The 13329-nt window shown below is 40.2% G+C and overlaps 1 protein-coding gene across 1 annotated transcript; it reads left to right on the top strand.

Annotated features, from left to right (window-relative positions):
- Positions 1-3966: 3966 nt before the first annotated feature.
- On the top strand, positions 3967-11352 carry C6H14orf180 (chromosome 6 C14orf180 homolog). Its single transcript, XM_071559379.1, has 4 exons — positions 3967-4091; positions 6409-6532; positions 8356-8382; positions 11048-11352. Exons 1-4 carry the CDS (start codon positions 4005-4007, stop codon positions 11248-11250), a joined length of 441 nt encoding a protein of 146 aa, XP_071415480.1. The 5' UTR covers positions 3967-4004; the 3' UTR covers positions 11251-11352.
- The last annotated feature ends 1977 nt before the right edge of the window (positions 11353-13329 follow it).

The following is a 13329-nucleotide window of genomic DNA, read 5'->3' as shown; positions in this document are numbered from 1 at the left end:
CTTAGAGATCTGTGTGTCCATGAGAACTTCCAGCACAGGGTAGTAATATCTAATGGGTAAAGAGAAGGTTTCACTGAGGGGAAAACCACCTGGGGCACCACAGGGACTGCTGCTCCTGCACATTTTTCTGACCACAACTGCCCTTCCATGGTGAAAAATACACCTGGATACACAGATCTCTGGGCTTCACAGGAATTAACAGATACAGAGAAAGGAAAATTGATTGCTTTCAGACTGGATAGCTACACACAGAAAATGTTATCAGAGCATCTTCCCATTCAGTGCTCTGTCTCCATTATGCTTTCTTGTTGCTCTGTTTTTCCCCCCTGAACTTTATCAAAGCACCCAATTTTGCAGTGATCACCAAAAAACAGATTAATCGTGACCTTTCAGGATGTGGAATTGAAACATGCAGCCCAAAGAGCTGATTTTTGCCTTAAGGCTGAGATTTATACAGTGCTTTCTTTACTGGAAGGTTGAAGAGCAGAAATGGTGCCATATGACACCTCCTGGGTGTCCCACAGCTTTCAGTGGTAAATCTGTTTCTCCAGAGGCAGAAAAAGCTAATTATATTCTGTGGGTCAATTTGCCTTTTTATTTCTTGATGTGCTCCCTGACTAGTGGAAAATCACTCTTAACAAATACAAAACTTACCTTGCTTCCAAAAGGTGCATCTCTAAATTATTAATCAGGAGTACGCAGAACCACGAAAGGTGGAATATTGAACAAAGGCTCAATTGACACTCTGGAAGTTGAGGAAGATATGGAAGACTCCTCTCTAATTTATTTATTTCTTTTCTGTTTTGTTATCCTGATATGCTGCTTCCAGTTACCACTGCACCCCACACTGTATGGTATTACGTGATTTTGTTTTCAGATTGTTGGAGATAAAGTTACTTCATTATTAATATATATGTGCTGTGCATATCCATAAATATTGAATATATACGTGTGTGTAAACCTACTGGAAGTCTTAATAGTTAAGATAAACGAAGTCCATTATTGCAATGAGTAACTATTTCTATGACCCTATTTGCAATAAAACCAGATTCAATGATATGAGAAAATTGCTAGGTTTCAGAATAATTGAACTGGGCCAGACTAATCCTCACAAAGGCATCATTTACAAAGTACTTTGCTTGTCTAAAATATTTATTCCTGCAGAAGGAAATGGAAAAAGAGTTCAGATGGTTACACAGCTATCCTATGAGTGTAAAATTGTTTTATCATGTTATGTTTATTTCCAGACATCTTCCACTGGGGTATTGCACAAAAAATACTGGCTATGCAGTTAATTCCTTTGTGTGCACTGTTCATATTTATTCTCTGGGAAGTCAATCATGTTTTGTTCAGTCTTGTCTTGTTTTTCTGCTGAGCAAACACTTAAGCAACCCTTTTCTTGTAAAAACTTATTTGCATATACAATAGGCACCATTCAACATTGGTGCTACACAGAGAATTGAAATGTCATTGCCTTCCCTCCTGTGTACCATGGAAAGTAGTGGCCTTCTTTCTGGAAATGTTGATGTTGCTCTTTAAGATTGCAGTATATTGTTCGTGTTTAAGGACTGCATCAGTAGTTATAGATAATTTTAGTTTGTCTTGTATTGAAAGCCTGGATAGATTTTTACTATTAAATGTTCACAGCAAAATGCTTCCAAGCAATCTACAGACAAAGAATTACTCCCAGCAATTATCCACTGAATAAATCTGAATAATGAATACATTCACAAAAGTCACTATCTATTTGTGAACAATTAGCTGAAAGAAATAGAGGTGACACTCACAAGCTAAATAATTCATTTATTAATTATTTGTCCAGCTTTACTTCTGACATATGTTGCATGAAATGAGATCAAAGCTTAGACAAAAAATTACTTTAAAAAGAAGGGCAATGTTAAAGGAAATTCTTCTAGCTTCCAATACAGAAATCATCCCACTACCATAACTATTATTTATTACCAATGATTTCAGAGGCTAGTGAAGTTATTTTCCTGGAATATTTTATTTCATGCATTAAGCTATGTTTTATTCCTAACATATAACCAATTTTAGGTTGTTAGACTGCAATCAAAAGCACTTAGTAGGAATGGAGCTGTACCTGTTGTGAGATTTGAATTCCTGACATCTTTATGCACTGGAACTTGAGTGTCCAGGTAACTATTAATTATTCAAGCATTTATAACCATTACTATCAATATAATTAATACATTGTGGGATAAAAGTGAGAATGGCACTATGAAATGATCTTTCCTGGCATTTAGATAACAATCTTTCATGAAAACATTTAAAAGCTATCCCATTATTTTTCTGTCGCATGAACAGAAAATTTGTTTACATTTAAGGGGACTCTAGAACTGAAAAGAATTTTTTTTCTGGCATCAAAAATTATAAATTGTCTCTTTATGTCTATTTCTTGAAAACAACTAATGCCATTGACTTTTCTGCACGTGTTTGTTTGTTTTTGTTTGTTTTAACCAAAAAGTTTTTGAGCCATTGCTTAGAAAATTGTGAGACCTTTCTTTTAAGAAAACCAGATTCAACGAAAAAGACATGAACAAGATTTTTCATTCAGGTCTAAAAATTTATGAGCTCACTGCTGCTCTCTGCAGGAATAAGAGCCTTGTCTTATGTGCCTTGCTGAGTGACACTAGTAAAAATAAATGGGACAATGAAGAAGATGAAGATGAAAACTAGAGTTTGACTTCCCTCTTCACACCTCCATCAGTCCTGCTGGCCAAAGCAGGCCGTTAAATTCCGTCTCGCATTAATTATAGCAAGTGATTACCACAATAGGAAGAAGGAGGAAGCAGAGAAGCCAGGGACCATGTTTGATAGGATTTGTCACCTTTCTGTCTAGAATCTGTTATTAACAAAAGTTTGAAGAATGTCTTTTCCCAGCCAAATGCCAGCTTAGATATTCCAAAATAACTTCTGTGAAACACTTTCAGGACACACCAAGAGAGGGGATTTCAAAAGCACTCCACAAGTTCTGCAGCTGTGAGCCAATCTCAGCATGAGGACAAGCCCTCCATCACCCCAATGTACAGGAAAGAGAAGGTAAGGTAACTGTCTCCCAGTGGCTTTTAGATATGGTGCATTCAGTGAAGAGCCCTAGACCAGGAAAATCTCTTTTTCTCCATGTTGATACTGAGGTCACTACTGAGAAGGGCGGGACTCAAGGATAGCAGACTTGTGCAGAGGCTGAGCTGCAGGAGGGCAGCAAGTCTTGAAGGGTCTGCTGGCCCTACATCAGCCACAGATGCCTCCTCTGCTGTGTTGACCTGGTTTTCTCTGGGAGGGGATCCCAGCCCATTCCCCAAATCCCTGAAAGAAAGTTAAAACAGCGTAATCCACAGAGCTGCTGTGCTCTCTGGTTTCTACTGTCAACGTAAGCATCTTGCAACCTTCTCTCCACTGGGTAGGTGGAGAACAAGGGCCAGTCTGAGCATGCCATGGGAGAATCCATACAACCACCTGGAAAAATATATGTGATCCCACTATATCTACATAATTTCCTGATGGCTTTACCCATGTATTTTGAGGGATTAAAAGCAATCCCACTTGCAAGATTTTTGAGACTGGGATTGGATTTTGGAAAGGAGATCAACATGCTTCACAGAAATGTAGCAATTATGACAAAAAAGCAGCCTCAATTTCACATTTATGCAAAAAAATAAAAATAAAAAGGTAGGTGTTTATCTGTGATTTGCTCCATTCAGACTCTTTCCTGTTGCTAGGAAAGCCCTGCTTCCCAGCTGCACAATCAGTATTATCACTCTGTGCTATTTTTGGCTACTGAGTACACTTCATGTAGCGTCATCCTTCCCACACCAACACTGGTATGAAGGGCGGAAACTCTTCTTTCCACTCCTCTGTCATTGTTGCTGTTCCCATCTGCTCGGTGGTGCTGCCTGCTCCATCCTCACTGCTGAGGGATCTCCAGACACTTTTCCGTAGTCCTTCTCATTTTCTGGAGCAAGTGGTTTTCCCTCCAAAGCTTCATGTGGGAGGCTTCATGTTGGCATCCAGAATACATGTCTCAGATATGTCCAGTTCCACCTTCTGACCCTTGTGCAGAGGAGCTGCTGGTAAGTTATCTTTTGATGGGCGATGAAGTCCCTGTGTCCAGTTCCTGAAGCTTTTTACAAATGAGTTCTTTTAAAGGTCATATAATTTCCCAGCTATCAGTTTGGTAGGTTTCCAGCTGTTGTCATGATATGTTAATGCCAGGTTTCTGTCTGAGGAGAGAACGCATTATTTCTTCTGACACTGTGTACCTTTGATTTCCATAAGGTATTAAAGTCTGGTAAATTTGGTAAAAGTACTTCTTTTTCCAGGTCTTTCTTGGCTAGGTGCTACCAAACCAGCTAGTTGTTTAATGTTTTTCTCTTCTGATGTGATGTCACTGTTAAGTCTTTGGAAGTGCTCTTATGGACAAAAACTGCACTTGGAGTTAAAAATCTCTTCAAGTATAGGGTTCAGTTTCCTTGGTTGTGCCACAGGAAGAGCCCTCACAGCTAAAGCTATAACCACCTCTAACCTAAGCTGAGCTGTGTCTCCCTAAACCTGTTTCATTTTACACAGAATAATCAAATATTGATTATGTGAGTAAGTGTGTGTGCGTGTGTGTGTGGCTATAGCAGAGTGATTAGGGTACTCACCTGGTAGATGAGAGACTCTGTTCCCGGTGACTGCTCCAATGAATATTTAAGTATTACATATTAAGTATTCATTGGAGCAAGGATAGGAGCAGACTTCTGCCACCCCCAAGGGAGCACCCAAACACCAGGCTGTAAAGTCATTCTTTCCTTCTTTAACTCAATAAATATTTAATTATTCAAGGCCAAACAAGACGGCTTTAGCAGCAGAGACTGAGATTCCCTGCTCCCACATGTGTACCATAACTCTGATGGTGAGAGCATGTATATAAGAGATGTGGGTTTGTATTTGGAAAGAAGTTGAATCCAGGTTTCCCATACCCTGAATGGGGTTTCCAGCTTCTGAGCTGCTGCATGAAAAATACAGGGCTCCAATACACACTATCCACAGTCATGCATCAGAGGTGCTATGACACTAAGAACAGAGAAAGCACCCTTATCATTGATAAAGTTGGTTTTATAAATCTCTCAGAAGAAGGTATCAAAGCTGAAGACATTCCTCACTCCATGGCAGTTCCATCTGGCTATGTTATATGCCTTTCTGAGGTTAACCAGAGCATGATGCATAAGAAAACTTAATTACCTTGTTTACTCCTGGGTCTGACACCCCCAGACTCTGGTTAATGGGACTTAATCCTGATTCTGCAGCCCAAGGAGTGGGTGTGTGAAAAGATGAGTGTGGGGAAAGCATCGAAAGAGAAAAGGTAAGGCAAGGGTGTTTGAGCCTAAAAAAGGATAAAAGTAGAGAATTCAGGAGTAGCAAGATTAAAGCAAGATGAAAAACATGCAGTAAGGATCATGCAAGCACTGAGTAGGTAAGTAACACATAAGGGAAAAAAAAGGAGCAGGAACAGTGATCAGAAAGGCACAAATAAATTGTCTCAGAAATAATATCCTTTACCTAGCAGAGGAACAGAGGAAAGAGGGACAAAGGCCTAGAGAAGATGACTTCAATCTTAAAAATAAAATATGGAAATCTCTACTGCACACTGGAGTCTGAAAAGTAGAACATTTGCAGTCTGCTCTCCACTTCTGGAGGACAGTGAGTGTCTCTGAACCAAGACACTTTGGATTCACTTCAGGGAGCTGACTGTGGGAGCATTCCTATGCAGAAGAGTGACTTATTACTGTTATTATAGCTCTGTTTCTTGTAATTATGAAGAATCCACAGCATTATGATTCTGTTGTCAAAGACTGCGGCTTCCAAACAAAAAACAGAGCAACAACATAACTCCTATATCTAAGTGCAAATAAATTACCTTCTTGTACCCATTAGGATCATGTCCAAAACCAAGCCTGCTGCATAGTCCTAGTTGCTGAAATGGCAGCACTGCATTCTGAATGGAACTGCTTAGCTCAGAACATTTCAAAGGTGCTCCAAATGAATTCATGTATTTCATACCATACTTACATCCATCGACCCCAAGGCTGTTAAGCAGCCACCTTCAGCAACTGTTCACTACAATTTAGAGAAATCCTTTCTGAACAGTTTGCTGTCCATTACTTTAACTAACCTTTTCCCTGAGACTAGAAATTTAGAGTACTGAATATCTATGACATGAAGGAATACCCCTATTGTCTTGCCATATGTGTTACAGTGGTCTGACTATAAATGTCCAAGCAGATGTGTTACATACCATGTTCTTGGAAGGCCACAGTAAAACAGCCACAAAAGCTCAAAACTTCACCCAAACACATTAACCCCATTTGAACGGCCGTGTGTTTTGTGTTTTGATCAACTCTTTAGACAGATGACAGTAGCTATCCTGCTTCGATACTGAGGAAAAGGCCATCTGTGGACCAAGCTGTGGGGGAAAAGCGGAAAGTAGAGAGAAGGGTACGATTTCGTGAGCCTGAAGTCATTGAATATGGTATGCTCAAGCTATTGAGCTTTTGGCATGACCTTTCTAGCTTTTAACATCCACCCTGTCTGTCCACATCAGCTTCCTCCTCGGATAATATTATTAATGATTTTCAGCTCCTCATGGAGCAGAGGATGGACAATTTTTGCTCTGTGCTCTGCAGAATTGCATCTGATCCATTTGCCTGCCTGCCCTGGGAGGAGACAGGCTCCGGCACCACCCTTAGCTCTTCTCACAGTGATCTCCTGAGTCCGTCCCCACAGGGATCATTGTAGACCAGGGGTTTGGCTGAGCCCCAGGGCTATGCCAGAACTACATATCCACTCATAGAAAGTATCTCAGACAAAATTTAAACATGTTTATGTCACTCTTGGTAACCAGTAGGTAATGGAAAGGAGGAAACTAGCCCTTTCATGGCTTTGAGCAGCTGTGTGCCACAGAATACAATTGCAGAGGTCTGAGCCTAGCAGCCTGGATGTAATGATTTCTGCCAATGAAGGCACCCAAAGAATGACACAGCTAACAAGAACTCTGGTCATTTCGTTCATAGCACTTTGCAGATAGGTCAAGTGGGAGTGACCTTAAGAAGAAGTCTTGCACAAGGATCAAATTTGAAGTTCCGCACCTGCTATATGCCCTCCCAAATAAGAACTATTCTTATATTCTAACTTTCCCACAGTGACCCAACTAAGAAAATTGTTATCTATTGGTAGAGAACTAAAATTGTATGTGTTTGATACATCAGTCATTAAAAACACAGGTGACAGAATGGTAACATTTCTATGTCAGCCACCTGTTTGGACTGCTACAGCTTCTGAAAAAAAGGCTGGCACCTGCTGATGTGTCTGTAAACAGAACTCTCATTTGTTTGGCAACACATTGTTTGGGATGCCTCCTGACGCAGAAGGGGAAAGCTGTTTCTTGATAAGGTTGTTGCTATGGCCTGGGCTTTCCCATGAAAACTGAACTCCTGGAAACACTCAGTGAGTCAGCCCTAATTGTCCAAAGCTCATCTGACTGCTCAAGAGCAGGATTTTTATGGGAGTTAATAACTCTCTTCATTCTCTGCCACAGTCCCTGCCCCACATCTGGGGCTGGTAAGCCTAAAGTCAGTCCAGCCCAGGCAGACCAGGTTGGTCTCCCACTGACTGTCTTCAGCAAAGCCATGTTGGAACTCCAGGGAACTGTAAGGATGGAGAAGACTCTGTCTCTTTTCCATGAAGAAATGAGAAATGTTCCAACCCGTAATTAGTATTCTGTGTTGCAAACAGTCTGCAATTTAGATTATTTACTGTTTGTCCACACAATATTATTAACATTAAGGCTGGTAAAATGAAGGTTTCTGGCACCACTGAAATTTTTTCATTCTATATACTTTTCATCCTTGATTGTGTCTGGGCCCTGGCTGCCAAACAGAAGCACTTCCACAATACTTTTGGATGAAAGTTAATCTGACAGTGGGCCTTGCTTTTTTTAATTTTCATTCTTCTCTCAGCCTGTTGGTCTATCTCCTTTCCTTTCTAAAAATTATGTGGAATAGGGAGTGGTTTTTCACAGAAGCTGATTACTGACCTACCTGAAACAGCAGCAAAATCTGCCTCTGAACTCTTCCATACAATATTTTTCCTCACTTTCATGAAGTGCACCTGCATCTGCATGTTTGCATGGAGTGGATACATCCTCATCCAGAGCCAAAAGTGTTTTAAGAGATAGCCCAGCATCTATAAGGTAACAGGCAATTTCAGAGACACCACTTGGTATTTGCTTTCTTGCTCACCTGCTGCCAAGAGACCTTTCCAGGCATGTAAGAACATTTTCATTCTGTTTTCTAGCCATTTCCTGCTGTGACTACATAGTGGGTAAGTTGAATTTTCACATTATAACTATGAGCTATCCATAGCATTAACCTGAGTTTGCTTTTGTGGCTGCTGGGATGCACTGTGCAAATACACCCTCTGTATATATAGCACTTTGTGCTGTCAGTGGTTGTTGCCTTTTCTTCTCAGCATAAGCAGCACAAGGTGCTGATGAGGTCTGGTGCAATTTTAAACAAGACGTCTAGTAAGACAAATAGTGGAAACAAAAATTAAATCCCTGAAGCTATTTTTAATTTAAATATAATTAATATATTTTATGGCAATAGAATAGATACAGGTTTTTCACTAAGATATGCAAGGAAAGCACCCCAAGCGAAACAATAGTTCTCCCTGCTGAGTTTTGTGTGTAGGGAAGAGACAATTCATTTATATGCTGGCAGCAGGGTAGAAACAATAAAAATAATATGTTTTTTCTTTTTTTTTCATTCAAGGCCTGACAGCCTCAAGCAAATGTATATATCTGGATGTTCTTATGATGGTGATCTTTTCTAGAGGCCCTGGCCAACATCCAGCCCCTGCTGTATCCAAAGCAGCAAGAGGAGAGGGGGAGATATATATATGTGCATAGACACACACAGACCCATAGTGCTGGGAGGCCAAAAAGCCCTCCAAGTAGATGTCTCCATATCTCCTAGTTATTGCTTTTGTCCAGGAAGAGGGGTTCATGACAATGGAGGCATTAGCTAAGGCAGTTATTGTGCTAGAAAAAAGGTACTACAGGCAGGAAAGAGCCCGGTGGAAAAGCAAAGATCAAATATTCTTCAGGGGACAGTGGAAACGTGAGCCCAAAACTGAACTGAAACAAAATCTACTGTATCTGGGTCCAGTGCTTTTCTCAGATGAGACTGGGTACATGTCTGTGATTGTGTGTGCCCTTCCAATGAGCAATTTAACTAAAAAATTAAAGCATTAAATTTCTACTTGTAATCTAGAAAAACAAACTTAAATTTCAGCACATAATTGTAATGATGTGCTGAAGCTGTTGTGAGAATAGCTCATCACTATTTTCCATGTGAAATTATTTTTATACATTATTTATTTTTCATTCATGGACTGATCATACTTCCTAGTTTTGCAGATTGAGAGGATATAAGGAAAACTAAAGTTTGCATTTGACATGATGCAGAAATTTCACACAGAAAGTAAGTTTTTCAAGGTTGAAAAAGGCTATAAGCACTTCATAGAAAAGGGCTGATGTGAAAAGCTGTTGAGTTTTCACAGAAACGTTTCCCTGGTCCCATGTGTGCTCATCAGCCAAGTCCCTCACTGTGAAAGTCAGGTGAGCACCCAGTTGACAACTGTACCCTGTGGTGTAAGAAATCACAGAAGGGAAATATCAACTTCCAACTCACAAATCTCTGCAAAAGCAGAAAGTGGTGAGCAATTCCCTGGCTAAACACCTTCATATCAAACATTCATAAAATAATGCCAAATAAACAAATTTGTAGAAACTGAAGTCTGCTCATAGATAATTTGCAAACAGAAAGAAAGGCTAAATTCAAATGAATAAATTATTTGCTGCAAATAATTCACTCAGACCTATTATGGCACATTGATTTTGTTTCTGGTTAGCTATAAAATGAATGCCTATTAACATTTTACCTTTTCCCCATACACTTTTTGATACATTATTATGTGTTTCTTGCTTGGTTTTATGACTTTTACCTTCCTCTCTGTACATCTGTATGACAGTTTAATTGACTGGTGTGTATTCCAGGGCTCGGAGTAGAAACTAATTTAAATATGTTACAGCTAATGTTGGCCCTTTACCCATAATAATACGCTCCACATTTTTATCTCCTTATTGATTATGTGCATATGGCAGGAAAATAGCTGCACACTATGGGTTTTTATTCAGGCATGAATTTGGTTTTATACTGCATGTTTAATACTTTAAGTGTTTTATAAAATAGTATCAACTGTGCAATGGCCATGAAGTCAAACAGAGCAGCCAGATCTGAATCAAACCGGATTCCCAAGGCCCAAGGATGCATACACATGTGCAAGGACTGGGACACAGATGTCAGCAAGCTAGATGTAGCCCTCTGAATTCCACATGCCTGACCCATGGCACTATAAATACACCTGAACTGCATTTTGAAGGCAAGAAAAATGTTTACAGGGTCCTCCTGCTTAAGAGTAGTGCAGAGGATGGTTAATGGAGCGACATTTAAGTTCTTACCATATTTAGCAGGAGTCAAAAGCAAGCTGAGTTAGCAAGGAAAAGGACACAAATCTGTATCTTGTTTCTATTAGGGAGCATTTGTGAGTATTAAATAATTGGACAAAGCAACTTCATATTCTCTTAGTATTCAACTTAACTTTTAGCATAAAAGTATAAAAAATTATTGCTGGAGGGGATTTTGAGATCACGCATTAACTATGGTAATCCTGTTCTTATTGTATATAATTAAACCCTTTAAATGCTCCATTAGATGATATCTTTTATACTCACCACCCTCCATCAGGAGGTGTGACTCACTATCGCTTCACTGATGTTATGGGAGCACTCACAACCAGAGCCCTGTGTACCCTGCTGTTCCCACAAAACTTGTACAAAGGATCAGCAGGGGATCAAATTTGGGAAGTGTTTAAGATGACACTAAAATAATGCTGCTTTCTTTTTTTTCTCCTCATCACCATTCAGTAGATGACAGGTCATCATCTGGATTGACTGTGTTCCTGTGGCTCTCATTTTGTGCAGTGCTGATCCTTGCTGTGAGTCTCTACTATACGAGCATGAAACAAGATGTGAAAGTCCTGGAGGAATTTCAATCCCGACTTGTTATCTTCTTTCTTCATATAAGACACACTGCACAGAGATGTTGGACTTGGTTTATGAAGCAGTAGCAATGTCCTCCAGCCTGACACTGCTAAGCAGCATGAGTCAGTGCAAAGCTCCCAGTCTACTCCAGCCACATGCACAAACACATGAGCAACCACCTCGAAGAGTAAGAAAATCACCCTGTTGTGCATCATCCAGCAGACACTTCTGCTTTTTTCTTCTATAGTTTTTTATTCTACATAAATGAAGTCATATTAGTGCCTTGAATTCTCACCAAACTCGTGCTCCATCACTCTGAACAGCAGAGAAGTACCTGAATTGTGTCCTCCCCAGTTTATGAACTGCTGATATGAGGAGCAAAAGTAGAAAGAAAAATAGATTGATCTGCACAGGCGACAGTAAGCTCTGAAGAAAAGTCTCCTGAGTCTCAGGTCAAGGCTGCAGATATCAAACCACCTTTCTCCATAAGCATTCTAAGAGCTATTCAGCAAAAGTTAACTGCTCTGGTGGCCAAAGGCTTGACAAGCTGCTATATCTATATACCTGAAATGATTATTAGTAAAATCACAGCAAATGGCTTTCTTGTTTCCCTTCACACATTTTTTTTTCCTCCATGGGCAAAAGCTCTTTCTTAATGATTCACTTGGCTCCCAGGTGTGAAAAAGAACACAAAAACTCATTTAAACAGAAAATAGTTTATTTGCCTAACATAACAAATAGCAGCATTGAAACCCAAGCTAATCATCAAATCGGTAGTTTAATCCTCTGGGTTTGATTCAGTCCATAAACTGCACAAGCTGACTTACAAGATTTATGATAGTGCTTGAATTCAGGAAGAGGTTATGCTTTTATGTTTGGGTGCAAGGCCCTGTATCATGGCCATATGGACTGATTATGAAGGTGTGGAAGTCCCTTTCTTCCTCCATACTAGGCATGTCTCTGAAGGGAATCCTTTCAATGGAGCTCATGTGAAATGGTGCTCTGGGTAACTGAGAGGAGAGCAAATGAATGCAAGCTTGTGAGAGTCAAAGAACCAGCACAAACAGCTTTTTTGGCCTTAGATTCTTCTCAAGTAGCACCTGATGTGTGCTTGGGGTTATTTAGTATGGTAAGATAGATGTTAGAACCTGTAAGAGCTGAAGAAAAGGAAAAAGGGAAAGAAGAGGGAAAGAAAACACTGCAAAGATTAGGAGATGCCCCTGCAAGACCTTGGCTTGAATTCCCCTGCCATGACAACACCAAAAAGGAAAAAAATGGTGCTTTATTTTTAATTGATTTTTTTTTTTAAAGAAGGCTATACCTCTGCCCCAGCAACCTTCTCTCAAGCAGCCTAAGGACTTTAACCAGGAGACGGTAAAGAGAAACACAATATGCAGCCTTCTCTCAGGAGGAGAGTGGGCAGCAATTAGATTGAGAGCAATGCAAAAAAATTGCAGCCAAAGAACGAAGTGACTTCAGTGACTGTTTTCATGCTTCTCCTAAGCTGTGACAGGCACAGGTAATGCATTTGACACGTGCTGGTCTGGGATGCAGAAGTTGCTGCAGGAGGAGTATTTAGCTCAGAGGCTCTGTGTCTAAACCACTAAGGTACCCCAGCTCAGAGGGTAAGTTTCACCACTGCTTCACTCCCCTCTCCACTGTATCAGCCCTTCTCTTTATGTAATTAAAAGGACAGGTTTTAAACTTGTGTGTTGGTGTATCTCTGATGAAAAGTCCAGATTGTTACCTGAACAGGGCAAGGGGGTCATTGCAACTTCTGTTTGCATCTTTTGATGCTTATGATCTTTTTAATGTTCATGTTGAAACTCTGGCAAATCAGTGGTGTTCTTTTTTGGCTTTGGACTGACATGTCCTCCCAACAGTAGACAGTTCCTTCACTCCAAGTCATGGCACATTTCAGCAAAAATGCAAAGGCTGAGTTGACAAGAGCAACCTCAAGAGCAAGAATGTTAGAGTGATCCTTAGCCACCTGGTTTCAGTAATTTCAAAAGGCCGAAGGTTAAGGTAAAACAGAAACTCCTCTTAGGACTGTAAGGTAAAATGTGAAGGTGGTGTGAAGACCATATCTGTGCTCACCTTCCTGCACAGCAGCCCAGGAGCTGGACATAGGACCACCTTTCCACTGGGTATGCTTTAAATGGAAA

Source organism: Pithys albifrons, chromosome 6 (assembly GCF_047495875.1).
Source record: "Pithys albifrons albifrons isolate INPA30051 chromosome 6, PitAlb_v1, whole genome shotgun sequence".
Lineage (NCBI taxonomy): Eukaryota > Metazoa > Chordata > Aves > Passeriformes > Thamnophilidae > Pithys > Pithys albifrons.
Note: the sequence above shows the minus strand (reverse complement) of the source record. Positions and strands in the feature narration are given on the sequence as shown.